Below are 16398 nucleotides of genomic sequence, written 5' to 3' on the forward strand. Positions count from 1 at the left end.
GCACAGGCACAATTGACTGTCTCCTGAGCTTCATATGATTTGGTCTTGCTCCCAGGCAGCTGTGATTTAATAGCAAATACAGTGGCCTGGGACATAAGAACATTAGATTCTGGCCCCTCTTCTACCAGCTATGACACTGATCAAGTCCTTCCCCTTCCTGAGCTTCCGTGCCCATGTGTAAAATGAGGACCTTGAGCCAACTGGGTTCCGAGGGTCCTTCCCAACTTTAAAAAGGATTCTGATTTGAAATTAACCTTCTGTGGGAGAGTTCCAAGGCTCTCCAAATGAAACAATAAGTAACTCACATTGAGCATCTAGGTCTTCTGCTGCCCCCTCCATGTTTTATCTCATTGGATGCTCACAACAGTCCTGGGAACTAGGTGCTTTTATTATCTCTATCTAACGGAGGCTCAGAGGGGTTAAGTAACAAGCCCAGAGTCATCCAGCTAGCAGGCAGCAGGGCCGGAATTCAAACCCAGGCACTGTAAGGCTAGACCTCAGAAGGGTCTAAGACCAGGAAGCAGCAGCACTGGAGAGAAAACACCTAATATAAACAGGGGCAGGGCTTCCCTGGTGGTGCAGTGGTTGAGAGTCCGCCTGCCGACGCAGGGGACGTGGGTTCATGCCCCGGTCCGGGAGGATCCCACATGCCGCGGAGCGGCTGGGCCCGTGAGCCATGGCCGCTGAGCCTGCGCGCCCGGAGCCTGTTGCTCTGCAACGGATGAGGCCACGACAGTGAGAGGCCCGCGTACCACAAAAAAAACAAAACAAAACAAACAAAAAAAACGGGGGTAAAGAGTGCCAAGATTTAGCAGTGCTAAAAATACCAGCTTGGGATTATAAATACAGGAATTCTCAAGATCCTATCTTTCTCTTTTTCAATGAGAAAACACCCCATGCTTTCCACTCTGAAAGACAGGTCATGTGGGATCTTTTTCTGGAGCACCTGGAACAGCTCTGACTTTCCTAGAGGCTCTGAGGATCTTCCTAGGAAGGAACCCTCCCACCATCTGTGTTTTCACAATAGGCACAAAAGGGTCTGGCTACTGGACAGAACTACCAGGATTCTTAAAATTTTGTGTGTGTGAGAATCACCTGGGGCACTTGTTTAAAATACTGATTCCAGGGCTCTACCTCCAAATACTCTGATTCAGTAGGTCCGAGTCGGGGCCCCAGAACCTGCATTTCTAACCAGCACCCCTTCCCCATTACACTCTGGCTGACAGAAGGGAAATACACCATGCTACGGTGAGTCTTCTGAGTTTTTCAAGGTGGTCCCTGGGGCCCAGGGTTCCAAGAGTGAGTGAATTTGTCTTCCTCAGCTTAACCTGCTGCCCCATCTCCATCACCACCTTAGGCTGCAACGGGGCGTGGAGGGGGAGGGTAAGTCAGTACATAGCAACCTTCCCCACCGTCTTTACCCAAGGCCCCAGGTGAGGGGTTCGGGTGAGGCCTACCTCGTTGACCTTCTCAGGGGTGCCCTTGGGGGAGGGGGAGGCGGGAGAGGAGGGTAGCCTGCGTTCCCGCTCCCAGTCTCGGTCCCGGTGGATCAGTTTGCTGTTGGGTTCCTTCAAGGTCCTCTTGAGCTCGTTGATGCTGGCCTGGTGCTTCAGCAAGACATCCTCTGGCTTGTCTAAGAACTGGGGTGTACAGAGAGGACAGTCAGGTATCAGAGGAACAGCTCCAAGAAGAGGATGCAAGGCGTGGTGAAAATGGTAATGGTCCCCATCACCGCCCTACATCAGCAAGGTGATTCCCATCCATGGCCCTGTCTCACCCTCACAGCGTCCCACAAGCCAAGCAGGGCAGGGATGATTAGCCCCAACAGGTACACAAACCACTCAAGATTAAAGAGAAGAGCAAAAAGCACTTAAGGTTAAGAAGAGGAGACTTCTGGCCAAGTACCACCTTTTCTTCTCCCCTGCCTGGCTCCTGGTCTTGGAACACCTAAGTCAACCCAAATCCCACAGGTCTGGGTAAGTTCCCTTTAGTTTCACAAGGCGCAGAGGTGACTTCCCTCTGGTTACAACCAAAGCACAGTGAGAAATCACCAGTCCTGTTCACTGGGCTGCTCTGGCCCACTGCTTGGCCTCCTGGATCCTGGTGCCTACCTCTGGCCACGACTTGGACCACTGTGCTTAGCAGGATCCTCGGTCTAGGCCCCTCCTAGCCCAACGTGTGCCACTGCTCAGGCCCCGTAGGGCCCTTCTAAATCCAAGGACATCCAGAGAAATGTGCCCTGCTTCCACACCAGGGGCCAGGAAGAGAGGATGTTTAGGGTTCTCTGCTGTGAGCCACTACCTTCCCCAACCACCCAGGATCTCCCAGATTCCTTGTGGGTACCAACTCCTCAAGGGCAGACAGGGTGAGATACAGCCAGACAGAGAAACTAGGGCTCTGTGGGCTGTTCAGGAAGATTAGAATTAGAGGCCAGGAAGAAGGGAGGTAAGTCCCAAGGCTGGGCACAAGAACCGAGCCAGGTACAGCTGGAGTCATAGAAGTGTCGCTATTAAATTGCCAAGTTGGAGCTCTGGGCGGTACAGAGGTACCCTTGCCCTTAGGTCAAGTGAGGACCAGCCTTTGCACAGGAACCAGCAGTAGTCTGCCTACTTCTGGAGGCAGGGCAGGTGCGCTGGCAGCCCAAGGACCCTTATCTGCAAAGCTGTTTGAGGACTCAGGACAAGAAATAGGCAACCTCAGCTTATTATAAAGTCAGATCAGTGATTCTGGAACAACTACTTGGAAGGCAGGCTTGCCCTTGGACAAGGCTAGAGTTCCCCTGGGCTTATCTCTGGCATCCGAGGATCCACTATGATTGACTCCTAAGTTAACTAAGGAAGGAAGCCGATGCCACTGAGGCTCTGCTTTCCCTCTAGTCATCTGTCTGTACCTCCTGCATCCCTTCCTGAGCAGCTGTCTCAGGACAACGTCTGTCTGAGAAATCAAACCCGATAGAGGGTGCACAGGTGGGTGGGTTTGGGCCGCCACGGACCTAAGACGTGGCTGGTGACCTTCCATCTTGAACCTGCCGCACTGGTCCTGTGAGCATGTGGTGTTCCCCAAGGCTGAAGGGAGCAGTGGATCCTTGAAGGATAAGGGCCTGGGGGAAACCTAGTCCAAATGCCTTGCTGTGCAGATGGGGGACTGGGGCCTGAGGGGACTTTACCAAGACCCTCAAAGAGTCAGTGGCAGAACTGGGGCTGAAACCCAAGAGCCAGGCCTTTCTGAGGCCCCAGCCTCTGGCCTTTCCCTCAGCAGCCCAAGAACAGACCCACTTCTCCTGCAGTTAAGTGTCAAAGGAAGAGCTGGACGCACCCACTTCTCCTGCAGTTAAGTGTCAAAGGAAGAGCTGGACGCTATGTGAAAGGGAAGGAGGAGTGGTTAGCACCGGATGAGGGCGTTGAGAGAAGCAGCAAACGGGAGGAGGAGGCTTTCCTGGCAGAGCTGGAGCAGCAGGGGCCCCGCCCGCGGGAGGTGCACCTGGGGCTGAGAAGACAGATGTGCTCTGTGGCCCCTCCCTCCCCACACCCCCCACTCCCACATCTGGTTGCCCATAGATACAAAAAGAAGCTTGGTCGGGGGGGGACACAGGGGACACAGATGCGGAGGCATGACAAGACAGTGGTACAGGGAGGAGAAGAGTCAAAAGAAGGCTTTGGGGTGGGAATGGGGGGAGGTGTGGGGGATGGAAGTGGAGATGAGCTCAGTGAAAGCACAGAATGGCCTGGAAGAACTGGGGGACACAGTGGGGGATGGTCAGTGGGTGGGAAGCAAGCACAGCGTGGTCTGGAGAGGCAGAGCATGAAGCTGGGAAAGGGAGGGAAAGGTGGGGAGGCAGGGAAACACGGGTGGTTGGTTGGGGGGGCTGGAGTCTCTTGATGAGCTTAAGCTGGGGAGGGGGTGATGGAGGGCGGGGTTGGGTGAGGGAGGAGGATGGCCGGGAGCGGAGGAGAAGCTGAAGTTGAGGTGGTGCTGGGATGTGAGCCTGGGATGGATGGTGGGGTGATGACAAATGAGCTGGGGTGGGTGAATGGCTGGGTGGGCGGGGACAGGCCCCATGCAGTACCTCCTGCTTGTGCCTCGGCGTGGTTTCCTGCTCCGGCTAGCGGGACGTGGGAGGAGGAAAAGGAACCAGCAGGGTCAGTAGAGCAAATGGATTAGAGATACCGCGACTGGCCTGGTCCAGCAGGTAGCCCAGAGCACTCTGGGAAGCTGGGTGGGCCACCAGCAGGGCAGTGAGGTCGTCAGAAGGTACGGGACGTGAAGCAGGGAGCCCAGGAAGGCGAAGAAGGGGGCGGGAGGCCTGGAGGCAAAGCGGCCCATCACACTCGGCAGACGGGACGTGGGGCTCTGGAGAGTCATGCTTCTTGCTGTCAGTGTGTGTTCAGGGTCTTGTGCTCCCAAGGTGGGGGTGCATGATGGAAACCCAGCACACCCGTGTGTGCACGTGCCTGTGTGCGTGCGCATGTTGTCTGCACGTCTGGGGGCATAACCCTATGGGCGAGGGGGTACACGTCTGTGAGTGAACACCTGCGAGTCTCAGGCCACGCGGGCCTGCGTGAGCGTGCGCACAGGTTGGTGGGAAATGGGGGCGGGCGGCAGGAACTTGAACCTCACCCTTGTGGCCTGCAGGGACACCCTATCATGGGTGAGCGGGGGCTGTGCAGATCCAGATCACAGGCAAAAGGGAAAATTAGAAGTGAGCAAGAGGAGGCCAGAGTCCACCAGGGAACAGAGTGCCCCTCCCGGAGAGCAGGGCAGAGTGAGCGGAAGGGTACAGGGTGGGCAGCGTGCCCCACCCCCACCTGCGGATTCCAGGTATTGAGCATGGCCCAAGAGCAAGGCCCTGTCCGTGGTGCGCCGCACAGCAAGGGTGCCTGGCCACCGCTGAGGGCACCTGAAGGTCAAGGCTGAGCCTAGACCCAGGATCAGCCTCCTGACGCCCAGGTCAGAGGGTATGAGAAAGCGGGGCTCGTACCTTTAACTCCTTGATCTTGGTGGGGGTCCTGACCTCTCCCTCCTCAGCCTCTGACCGCCGCCCCCCAGACTCGCCATCCTCCTCCCGCTTGTCACCGTCAGGTCCTGCGTCGTGGTTCTCACTGACCGAGGCTGGGCGAGAGAACTCTGCTGAAGTGGGCAGAGACGGCCGGGCGGCCATGTGAGTCACCTCCCAGGCACAGGGAACAGGAGCCAACCCACCGCCCGCCCAACCATGCCTGGTGTAGAGCAGATACCACCACAGCCTCAACACGCTGGGGATAAGGAGCCAGTGCCCAGAGGAGTGGCGTGGCCTTCCCCAGGTCACTCAGGTGGTGAGAGCCAGAGCTACCTCCAGCGCCAGGCCCTCCCCTGATTTCTACAGCACTCGAGCCTGGGTTCAAATCTCAAATCCATCTCTTCTTGGCTGTGTGATCTTGGGTAAGTTATACAACCTCTCTGGGCCTCAGTTTCCTCATCTACAAACAGTACCTAATTCAGACAACTGGGAGGAGGAACAGAAAAGCTAATGTGTCTCAGAGAAGCAGCGGCTGGCTCAGAGTGAGCCAATTCGATCAGTGTTGGCTCACAAATGTTACTGTTTTTGTTGTGGTGGTCGTAGCAGATACTCGCTTGACCGTTATTTAACAAGACACAGATACTGTGAGATTAGCTTTTATTAGTGAAAGTTAAAGTCCTGAGGTTTGCACATGATTTACCTTCTTTTTAAATTAGGGAGAAATCAAGGGGATCCCTGCACTAACATCTTTCTCACTCACTGGCATTCCAAAGTCCTTTTCTGAACAGGAAAGAAAGGGATGGAATTACAGACTTCACATCAGACACTGGGCAAAACCCAGACTATGCCCAGGGCTTGTGTCTCAGTGGAAAAAATGGCTGGAAAATACTGCATTAAAATCATCAGAGCACAGATTATCCTCAGGATTGGCATAGATTTTTTTTAAAAAAAAAATTATCCCTTTTATTCATATATATCACTTGACAAACTGCCCATTTATGCACATTATTTCATTAGATCCACATAATACTCTGTGTTGATGGCTAGGATGGGAATTACTATCCCCACTTTAAAGAGGATAAATTGAGACCTTGAAAGGAGAAAGGTCCCACTGGTAACCTTTCAGTGAATCAGGACAAGGACCCAGGCCTCCTGGCTTAGAGTCCGGGCTTCCTAGATAATGAACTTCACCAGTTCTGGGCCAATCTTTGCTGCTCTGAACAATCTGGGTTTCATTCAGCCCCCAGCATGGTAATGGGAGCTGCGGGGGAGGACAGAAGGACAGCACAGCCCTCTTTTCCCTTTGCTTAAATCTCAGCTCTCAGCATTGTACCTACTCAAGGAGAATAGGGAGCTTCCTGAGCCCCAAATGGACCCTTGCAAAACTGCATGTCCTCCGAACACGGCCAGGGAGTCCTGGGGCGGGACTCACCTCCATACTACTGGAAACATATCAGACTCTCCTGATCACCTGGCAAACTCCTAAGCATTCTTCAAGACTCTAGCCCAGCTGTCACCCTCTCTCCACAGGGCTGCTCTGTATTCTGTACATACTTCTCCCACCAGCTGAATCATGTTGAACGCTGACAAACCTACTATTCTGTGAGCTCCTCAAAGGAAAGGGCCATACTTATACTCAAAACCGTACCCAGGACCTAACACAAGGCCTGGCACACATCTAACACTAAGGAAATATTTGTTGCCTTGCCTGGAGGCCAGCCCCAATATGTTCTGGGAGCATCTGCTGGTCCCCCACCAAAGTCCCCATCTCCTACCTTCAAGCTACCCCCTACAGACCTAAAAGCAATAATAATTTATTAGTGGTCCTACAATTTATTAAGGTCCTACTATGTGCCATGAACTGTTTTGGGTGTGGTAGAGGTATTACTTGTTTAGTTCTCCCTATAACACAATGAAGTAGGTATTATTCATTTTGCAGAAGAAGAAATAGGCCCAGGGGAGTTAAGCTGCTCAAGGCCTCCCATCCTTTCATTCAAATATTTATGGACCACCTCCTGCATCCATGGAGCAACTGGTGAGTGTCAAGGCTGAGACCTAACTCTGCCTAACTCCCAATGCCCCATGTGGCTTCTGACCCTCTCCTATAAACTTGTGAGCGTATCCTGGGAGAGTTCTGGGCCCTAAAGGGTGCTGATTTAGTAGGATTAGGTAAAGGCCTGGGACTTCTCATGTTTACAAGCTCACAGCTGGTTCTGATGCCACATTTTGAGAAGCCCTGGTCTGCTTGATACAGGGCAATGTAAGGCCAATTCTCATTAATAGTCAGGGCACCTATCAACTCAAGAGAAACGGGGGCAGTGGAGACTGCCATGCAGTTAGATGTCAATCAGCCCAGAGCCGAGTGGAACCAAAAAAATGATTGGGAACAACTCCTTCGCCTCCAGTAAGGCATCACCAGCTCCACACTGCAGTTACAATATACCATTCCAGAATGGTGACAGGCTGTGAACCGCTAAGCTTCTTGGGAAGGGGGCCCAGAAAACCATATGGCTGAACCTGGGACCCCAAAAGGCCGCAACTCAGGGAAGTTGTGAGAAGCCCAGAGTGTCAGTGTCACATTCCAGCAGAAGTGGTACCGTAGGCTAGACTAACCCACTGAGAGTCCCCAGATGCAGCAGTGCTCTGGGGCCACCATGCCTGGTGCAAATCAACTGTGATGTGTTCACCGCCTCCACTGCTCATTCTACAGGACCCGGCATGCCCCCACCCCCCTCTACACGCCACTCTCCCCGCCACCTCCAGCGTGGGACATACCTCCGTCAAGGCTGCGGGACATGGTGTACCGTTTGCTGGAGGAACGCTCAAAGAAGGGCGCGGGCCGGTCGATGAGGGCGCTGGCCTGGCGGGTCTGTGCCTGGGTCCTCCCACTATACCGAAATTTGGAGCCCATCACCAGGAAGCCCTTGGGTGGGGGCTCAGGGGACACCAGCCTGCAGAGGAGGGATGGAGGCAAGGAGAGAGGATCAGACGCGCAACGCCAGGCCCAAGGCTGGACCACAGCTGGCCTTCCGTCCCGCTGTCCCACCACCTACGACAACTCTCAGTGGTCCAGAAGGTGAGAGACTTGGGGAAAGAGGAGGAGGAGGGCTTTCCTAGAGTCCCTACTCACTCCTCCTACTGACGAAACACAGCCGTCACCCACATCCACTCACAGCCTCGGCCTCAGCCCCTGTTACCACACCCCAGGGGCAGGCTCACCGGAAGAACGTATGGTGCTCAATGCAGACCTTCCACAGTCTCTTGGCCGACCGGTGATTTGGGAGCTTAAAGCCAATCGTGCTCTCAAACTGCTCATACTGCAAAACCAGGGAGGGTGGGTCAGAAGCAAGGCCTGGGCCCACTCTCACCACCAGTCCATCCTTTCTGAACCTCTTTCTCAGGCCTGTATGACTCTGGCCTGTTCGTTCATTTATTCATTCATTTAATCAATCAGCTGGATTAAGCCCTTACTCTGTGACAGATCCAGAGCTAAGCAACAGAGACACCAGGGTGACCAAGACAGAAGATTCTTGGCGGGGGCGGGGGTGGGGGGATGATAAATGGGTAAACAAGCTCATCTCAGATACTGATAAGGGCACAAAGGAATGGATAGAGATGTGTGATGTGACAGGGAACGCCTGCGCAGGCGCACTACTTTAGAAAGGGTGATCAGGGAACGCCCTCTACACAGGGGATCTCTGAGCAGAGAACTGGAGGATGGGAAAGGAACCAAAGCTATGTGAGAAGGTGGGGCAGAGGATTTCAGGTGGAGGGAACAACAAATGCAAAGGGCTGGGGCAGGAAAGAGTTTGCTTATTCAAGGATCTCAGAGAAGGGTGAAGGGGCTGGAGTGCCCGTGGGCGTGGGGCGGCGGGGCAGAGGCATGTGGGAGAGGCAGGTGGCCAGACAGAGTTAGGACTTGAGTCCAAGAGCTAAGGAGAGCTCTCAGAAGGTTCAAGTGAGGAGTGGGAGTGGGGTGGGTTTGACATGAACTGATGCAAGGGACTTTTAAGCTCTCTCCGGCAGCTACGAGGAAAATGGCCTGGAGTGGCAGTGGAGGCCGGGAGACCAGTGAGAAGGACAGTGTAGGCATGGAGGGGAGAGACGGTGGCTGGTGCAGTGGACAGAGGGACAGAAGCAGACGGGCTCGCATTTATTCTAGAGGTAGAACCAAGCGGACTTTGTGATGGGCGGGATGTGGAGGGTGGGCATATTCATGTTTGCATGTGTGTGTAGTCGTGTGTCTGTGTGTATCTTCGTATGAGTACCACACGTAAGCAAATCAGGGACATGGACATAACATTCCCTGATCTGTATAACCTGAATATATGTGGTTTTCTTTATGCGTATACTCCCGTGTGTGTGTGTGTGTGTGTGTGTGTGTGTGTGTGTGTGCAGGCACATACCTAAAGTGCAAAGTCTACGTAGAGAGCCCCAGCAAAAGAGGACTGTCTCCCTACCCAGCACCCAGCATCTCCATCCATGTATCCTGGGTAGGAAAAAACCCAGGCCCAGCTGCCGGGGTCCCCTTCACTTTAGCTGATCCTGGTGACGAAGGGATTCCCAAGGCAGGCTCACCTCCCCAGGCCGGATCTTGATGTAGAAGTTACTCCTCTTGTAGGAGATCTTGAGAATCTTGGGCCAGGCGAAGCGGTTGATCCTCAGCCGGTCCCGGTAGATGAGCAGGCCATTGGCACAGACTCCTAACATGATGTCGATGCCCTCAGAGTCCTGTGTGAGAAGGGACCGTGGAATGACCCCTTAACCCCATTCTGAGCTCTGCTTGTAATGAGCCCTCAGGAGCAGGGTTTGAGCATCCATGCTGGAGCCCCACTGACTAATCCCTCACAGAGCCATTTGTTCATTCATTTTGTCCTTTATTCACCCACTCACTTGTTCAATCATTTTCTCTATCAATCACTCAATCATTCATTCACCCAGCAAACAGTTAGGGGTACCTATGCATACTAGGTCGTATGCTATATGCTCAGGATACAGAAATAAGTTAAGGCCTATGTCTTTCCCTCATGAAGCTCTCGATCTAGCGGTGGCACAGACAGATTCATAAATAAATATAATACAAGGAGAAAATAATAAGGGTCATGGGGAAATAAAGGGTTAGGGAAGGTCAAGTTATGAGAAATGAGAAGAGAAAAGGCTTCAGGTTGGAGCTAGCACAGAGTCTGGCACACCAAGCCCTCCAGAAGACCCTGGTAGTTCCTCAGAAGCATCCCCCAGAACCTAGGGGAACCCTGGCACCCAGCAATACCTTGGCATGGTGCAGGTCTACTCCGTACATAGAAAGCTTCTTGGCGTTCTCTAGGAAGTGGATTTCTGCTTCTCCTGGGGTCATGCCCCTAAGGGAAAGAAAGTGATCGCTGGTGGCCAGTGGAAGGACCAAGGCCTGAGTCCTGCCAGCCGAAGATGACCGTGATCAGAACCTGTGATTCCAGGAAGGCAAGCATTCTGGAGCAGGAGTGTGGCTGGGCCTCCCCAGTCCCTCACCTCTGCTCTCAGTGCCGGACAGTACACCCCTAGCCCCCGCTTCAGTCCACTGAACTCTCATCTCCTGCCAAAGCTCAGGTCCAGCCTTATTTTCTCCAGGAAGCGTTCAAGGCCTCAGCCGGGAGTCCAGATTTTTGCCTCATTCTGCCACTGGATTAAATGGGAGCCATAAATTCTGTTTCTTCACGACAGTGAAACCACTGTGGATGACATTGCTTATCATTATCACCCAGGGGCTCCTAAATTATTACCCATAAAGGCTATTTTTCACAGAATTTTGTATCAGAAACCACTTAACCGCCCTTGAGGAAAGGAGGAATCTCTCTCCTTTCTGAAAAGAAGAGTTACGTAATTCATCAAGTTCCTTCTTGGCTTTGGCTGCCAGGAAACTGTATACTCTCACAGCATTTACTGAATAACATGTATTGAGTACTACATGCTGGTTACTGTTCCAAGCACTTTACATGTATTAATTCATTTGAATCCTCATAACAGGACTATAAGGTAGATATCACTATTCCCACTTTATAGATGAGGAAACTATGGCACAGAGAGGTTGAATAACTTGCCTAAGGGCACACAGCTATTAAGTAGCAAAGTCAGGATTTGAATCCAGACAATGTGGCTCCATGGTTCATGTCCCCAGCCACTTCGTTTACATCTGTCTCATAGCCTCAGTTTCCTGTGCTCTGTCTACCTCGGGGAGCTTTTGAGCAGAATACCTGGACACTGGAAGTCAATCTGCTTTATGTCAAAAGAGCTATTACAGCTGAAGGGATGGCCGTTAGGATTTCTCCAGCCCATATTGATCTGAACTTCCCCCTCTGAATTATTAGGACTCTTGCGAATCCCTAACACACCTTGCTGCCTACAACAGGGATGACAAAGAACCCAGGCAGACACTGCTAACCGGCTGCACGGTTTCAGTATCCTGCTCAACACAACACAACAGCAGCCGTTACTAGCCAATCAGAGTTGGTGTGCAAGTCTCTGAGAGACACATTTGCCACCCAGACCTCGTGTCCCATCACACCCCAGCAGGCTTTCTTCCCCACGTACATGATCCCTCCACCTCTGGACCTGGGCCTCTCTCCAGATGGCCTCTCTCCCCAGGACGCAACCCTCCTCATTCCCTCCATCCTTATTAGCAATGTGATAATTTCACCATACCCCCTCCCACATGCATAGCACTTTACAGTTTACAATGCACTTCCACGTCATTTATCACATTGGGTTCCCCTGACAAGCCTGGACTTAGAATCCAAAGTACTTCCAGCTTAAAAGGATCATTTAGTTCCAAGGGTCCCCTCAGGGAGCGGGTATCACCCTCACGGCAGGGATTTGGAAATGGGGGATGCACTTCGGTTGTTACAATGACTGACGGGGTGTTATGGGCATTTAATGCCTGGGGCCCAGGGATGCCAAACATCCTGCACCAGTAGTTGAGAAACACTGATAATCTAAGTCCTTACAAATACAGGTAACAGATGGGGCTGATGGGTTAAATACCCAGCCCATAATCACACAACTAGTTAACTATCTTCTAACTCCTGGCACAAGCTGCTTCTCCACTGCACAATCAACTACTCAACTCCTCAAATCCCAGAGCAACAATAATAGCCACCATGCAGTGTGTCTCTAATGTGCACCAGTTAGCCCCTCCAGGACCCTACAGCACAGGTTTTATTAGTGCCCCCATTAAACAAATGAGGAAACTAAAGCACAGGCAAGTGAAATGACCAGCCCGAGATCCTCTGGTTAGAAACAGACAAAGCCAAAAGGTGAACCAGGCGGTCTGGCTTTAGAATGTAAACTTTTGAACTTTATGCCCGGAGACATCAGGACACTTACCCAGGGACACACAATCATTATTATCATCTCCAATTGGCAGTTAAAGAGACCGATTCTCAGAGGCCAAGGACAGGGAATTACCATACCAGTACAAGAGCTTAAGAACCTGAAGTTCCAAGCAGTCATTTAAGGTCACATAGCAAGTTACCATCATTCCCATCTGATGAGATGATGTGCTCTCAGACACACCTCACGTCAACGGCAGAGCCAGGTGGGGTACTTACAGCATACGATCCTGTGGCCTAGCCAGGAAGGTTCTGGCCAACAGGGCAAGGAGCAAGGGGAGGCCTGGGCGGAGGCCCTCTCACCTGTACGTCTTGTGCAACTCCATGATCCTTTCTTCCAGCTCCCGGGTCTGGTTAGGGGCGAAGCGGAGCTCGCTGACATAGTTGCCCACATGTTCCTCAGCATCATAGTCACCTAGCTCAGCCTGCACGGCATAGGAGCCCAGCAGGGCATGCGTGACGAAGGAGCAGGGCAGGCGGCCTGTGATGATGTCCGCCCGCAGCTGCAGGCACAGGTAGTACCTGGACATAGGGGAGAGCTGGCATGGGCACGGGGGCCACTCCCTCCCTAGATTCCCCCAAGCACAGCTGCCCACCGATCTGTCAGCACCAACTGATCAACGCTCAGCGCAGCAGAAGAGAAATGTTCCCAGACACTGGCATGTCGTGTGTTAATACTTTGGGTGTATCCTAGAAGATGGTTATGTAACATTTCGTGCAACGTTAAGCATTTTTGTTTATTTCTAAGTTTGAAGGATTTTTCCTACTATACGAACATTTTCGATTTCTAACTCATTTTCAAGCTAAATTAGGACTGCTTTGCTGGTTTAACCATTTTTTTAAAATGTGATGTATTTTTAATTATACTATTAATATACTCTTATTGTGGGAAAAATGTAAACTTTAGAGATAATTCTAAATTTCCTCTTGATGTGCATTCTCAGTCCTAACTCCCTCCCCCAGAGGTCACTCCTGTTATCCCTGTGGTGTTTAGACCTTTTTCCTCCATGGACATATAGAAATGCACGTGGTTTTCACATGATCATCTCCATGGATGTAGAAAAAGCAGTTGATAAAATTCAACATCGATTCATGATAAAAACTCTTATGAAACTGCGTATAGAGGGAACATATCTCAACATAATAAAAGCTACTTATGGCAAACCCATAGCCAGTATAATACTCAACAGTGAAAGCTGAAAGCCTTCTCTCTAAAATCTGGAACAAGACAAGGATACCCACTCTCATCACTTCTATTCAACATAGTATTTCAAGTCCTTGCTACAGCAATCAGTCAGGAAAAAGAAATAAAAGGTATCCAAATTGGTAGGGAAGAGGTAAAACTGTCATTATACGCAGACGACATATTACATATAGAAAGCCCTAGAGACGCCACACAAAAACTGCTAGAACTGACAAATGAATTCAGCAAGACAGCAGGATACAAGGCTAACATACAGAAATTGGCTGCATTTCTTTACACTTAACAATAAAATATCAGAAAGGAAATGTAAAAAAAAAAAATCCCTTTTATTTATTTTTTTAATCTATGGTTTTTATTTTTAATTTCTGAATGCATCCAAGTGCTTCAAAATTATTAAAACTGAAACATTATACAGCAAGAAAAAAAAAGACTTCTTTCTTGCCACCATGGAACAAGTTACCAATCCTCTACATGCAGGAGCTCCATTATTGTTGAAAAAATCCCTTTTAAAATAACATCAAAAATAAAATAAAATACTTAGGAATAAACCTGACCAAGGAGGTAAAAGACTTATATGCTGAGAACTATAAAACATTAATAAAGGAAATTGAAGATGATTCAAAGAAATGGAAAGATATCCCATGCTCTTGGATTGGAAGAATTAACATTGTTAAAATGGCCATACTACCCAAAACAATCTACAGATTTAATGCAATCCCTATCAAATTACCCATGACACTTTTCACAGAACTAGAATAAATAATCCTAAAATTTATATGGAACCACAAAAGACCCAGAATTGCCAAAGTAATCCTGAGGAAAAAGAACAAAGCAGGAGGGACTTCCCTGGTGGGGCAGTGGTTAAGAATCCACCTGCCAGTGCAGGGGACATGGGTTAGAGCCCTGGTCTGGGGAGATCCCACCTGCTGCGGAGCAACTAAGCCCATGCGCCACAACTACTGAGCCTACACTCTACAGCCCATGAGCCACAACTACTGAAGCCCACCCGTGCTCTGCAACAAGAGAAGACACTGCAATGGGAAGCCCGCACAGTGCAATGAAGACTCAATGCAGCCAAAAATAAATAAATAAATAAAATTTTTTTTTAAAAAAAGAACAAAGCAGGAGGCATAACCCTCCCAGATTTCAGACAATACTACAAAGCTACAGTAATCAAAACAGCATGATATTGGCACAAAAACAGACATATGGATCAATGGAACAGAATAGAGAGCCCAGAAATACACCCACACACCTATGGTCAATTAATCTTCGACAAAGGAGGCAAGAACATGCAATGGGGAAAAGACAGTCTCTCCAGCAAGTGGTGTTGGGAAAGTTGGACAGCTGCATGTAAACCAGTGAAGTTAGAACACACCCTCACACCATACACAAAAATAAACTCAAAATGGCTTAAAGACTTAAATATAAGACAGGACACCATAAAATTTCTAGAAGTGAACATAGCAAAACATTCTGACATAAATCGTACCAACATTTTCTTAGGTCAGTCTCCCAAGGCAATAGAAATAAAATCAAAAGTAAACAAATGGAACCTAAACAAACTTACAAGCTTTTGCACAGCAAAGGAAACCATAAACAAAACAAAAAGACAACATACGGACTGGGAGAAAATATTTGCAAATGATGTAACCAACAAGGGCTTAATTTCCAAAATACACAAACAGCTCATACAACTCAATAACAAAAAAAACAAAACAACCCAATCAAAAAGTGGGCAGGGGGCTTCCCTGGTGGCGCAGTGGTTGAGGGTCCGCCTGCCGATGCAGGGGACGTGGGTTCGTGCCCCGGTCCGGGAAGATCCCACATGCCGCGGAGCGGCTGGGCCCGTGGGCCCTGGCCGCTGAGCCTGCGCGTCCGGAGCCTGTGCTCCGCAACGGGAGAGGCCACAACAGTGAGAGGCCCGTGTACCACAGAAAAAAAAAAAAAGTGGGCAGAAGACCTAAATAGACATTTCTCCAAAATGACATATAGATGGCAAATAGGCACATGAAAAGATGCTCGTCATCGGTAAATACTAGAGAAATGCAAATCAATACTACAATGAGGTACCACCTCACACCGGTCAGAATGGCCATCATCAAAAAGTCTGCAAATAACCAATGCTGGAGAGGGTGTGGCAGAAAGGGAACCCTCCTACACTGTTGGTGGGAATGTAAATTGGTGCAGCCACTATGGAAAACAGTACGGAAGTTCCTCAAAAAACTAAAAATACAGTTGCCATATGATCCAGCAATCCCACTCCTGGGCATATATCCAGAAAAAAACTGTAATTAGAAAAGATACATGCACCCCTAGGTTCACAGCAGCACTACTTACATTAGCCAAGACATGGAAGCAATCTAAATGTCCATCGACAGATGAGTGGATAAAGAAGATGTGGTACATATATACAATGGAATATTGCTCAGCCATAAAAAGAATGAAATATTGCCATTTACAGCAACATGGATGCAACTAGAGATTATCATACTAAGTGAAGTAAATCAGAAACAGAAAGACAAATACCACATGATATCACTTACATGTGGAATCTAAAATATGACACAAATGAACTTATCTATGAAACAGAAACAGACTCACAGACATAGAAAACAGACTTGCAGTTGCCAAAGGGGAGAGGGGGTGGGGGAGGGATGGAATGGGAGTTTGGGATCAGCAGTTGCAAACTATTGTATATAGAATGGATAAACAACAAGGTCCTACTGTATAGCACAGGGAACAATACTCAATATCCTATAATAAACCATAATGGAAAAGAATATGAGAAAGAATATGTATATATGTATATATAACTGAATCATTTTCTGTACAGC

At 49.8% G+C, this 16398-nt stretch overlaps 1 protein-coding gene across 11 annotated transcripts in view; it reads right to left on the bottom strand.

Moving 5' to 3' along the window:
* The window catches only part of LOC114894041 (band 4.1-like protein 1), a 127762-nt gene that overhangs the window by 30044 nt on the left and 81320 nt on the right, over positions 1-16398 (bottom strand). For 7 of the 11 annotated variants that reach the window (XM_029220215.1, XM_029220214.1, XM_029220209.1 and 4 more), the window contains 7 exons: positions 12661-12879; positions 10266-10353; positions 9575-9727; positions 8216-8313; positions 7772-7947; positions 4979-5127; positions 1458-1640 (listed from right to left, as the gene is read on the bottom strand). In XM_029220215.1, coding sequence (XP_029076048.1) covers positions 1458-1640; positions 4979-5127; positions 7772-7947; positions 8216-8313; positions 9575-9727; positions 10266-10353; positions 12661-12879 — 1066 coding nt within the window. Of the gene's footprint in view, positions 1-1457; positions 1641-4066; positions 4103-4978; positions 5128-7771; positions 7948-8215; positions 8314-9574; positions 9728-10265; positions 10354-12660; positions 12880-16398 lie in introns of all 11 variants that reach the window. The other 4 variants (XM_029220212.1, XM_029220210.1, XM_029220216.1 and 1 more) reach the window with 3 other exon arrangements.

The sequence above is a fragment of the Monodon monoceros genome, unplaced genomic scaffold (genome assembly GCF_005190385.1).
Source record: "Monodon monoceros isolate NGI ecotype Baffin Bay Population unplaced genomic scaffold, NGI_Narwhal_1 Super_Scaffold_13, whole genome shotgun sequence".
In the NCBI taxonomy this organism is placed as follows: domain Eukaryota; kingdom Metazoa; phylum Chordata; class Mammalia; order Artiodactyla; family Monodontidae; genus Monodon; species Monodon monoceros.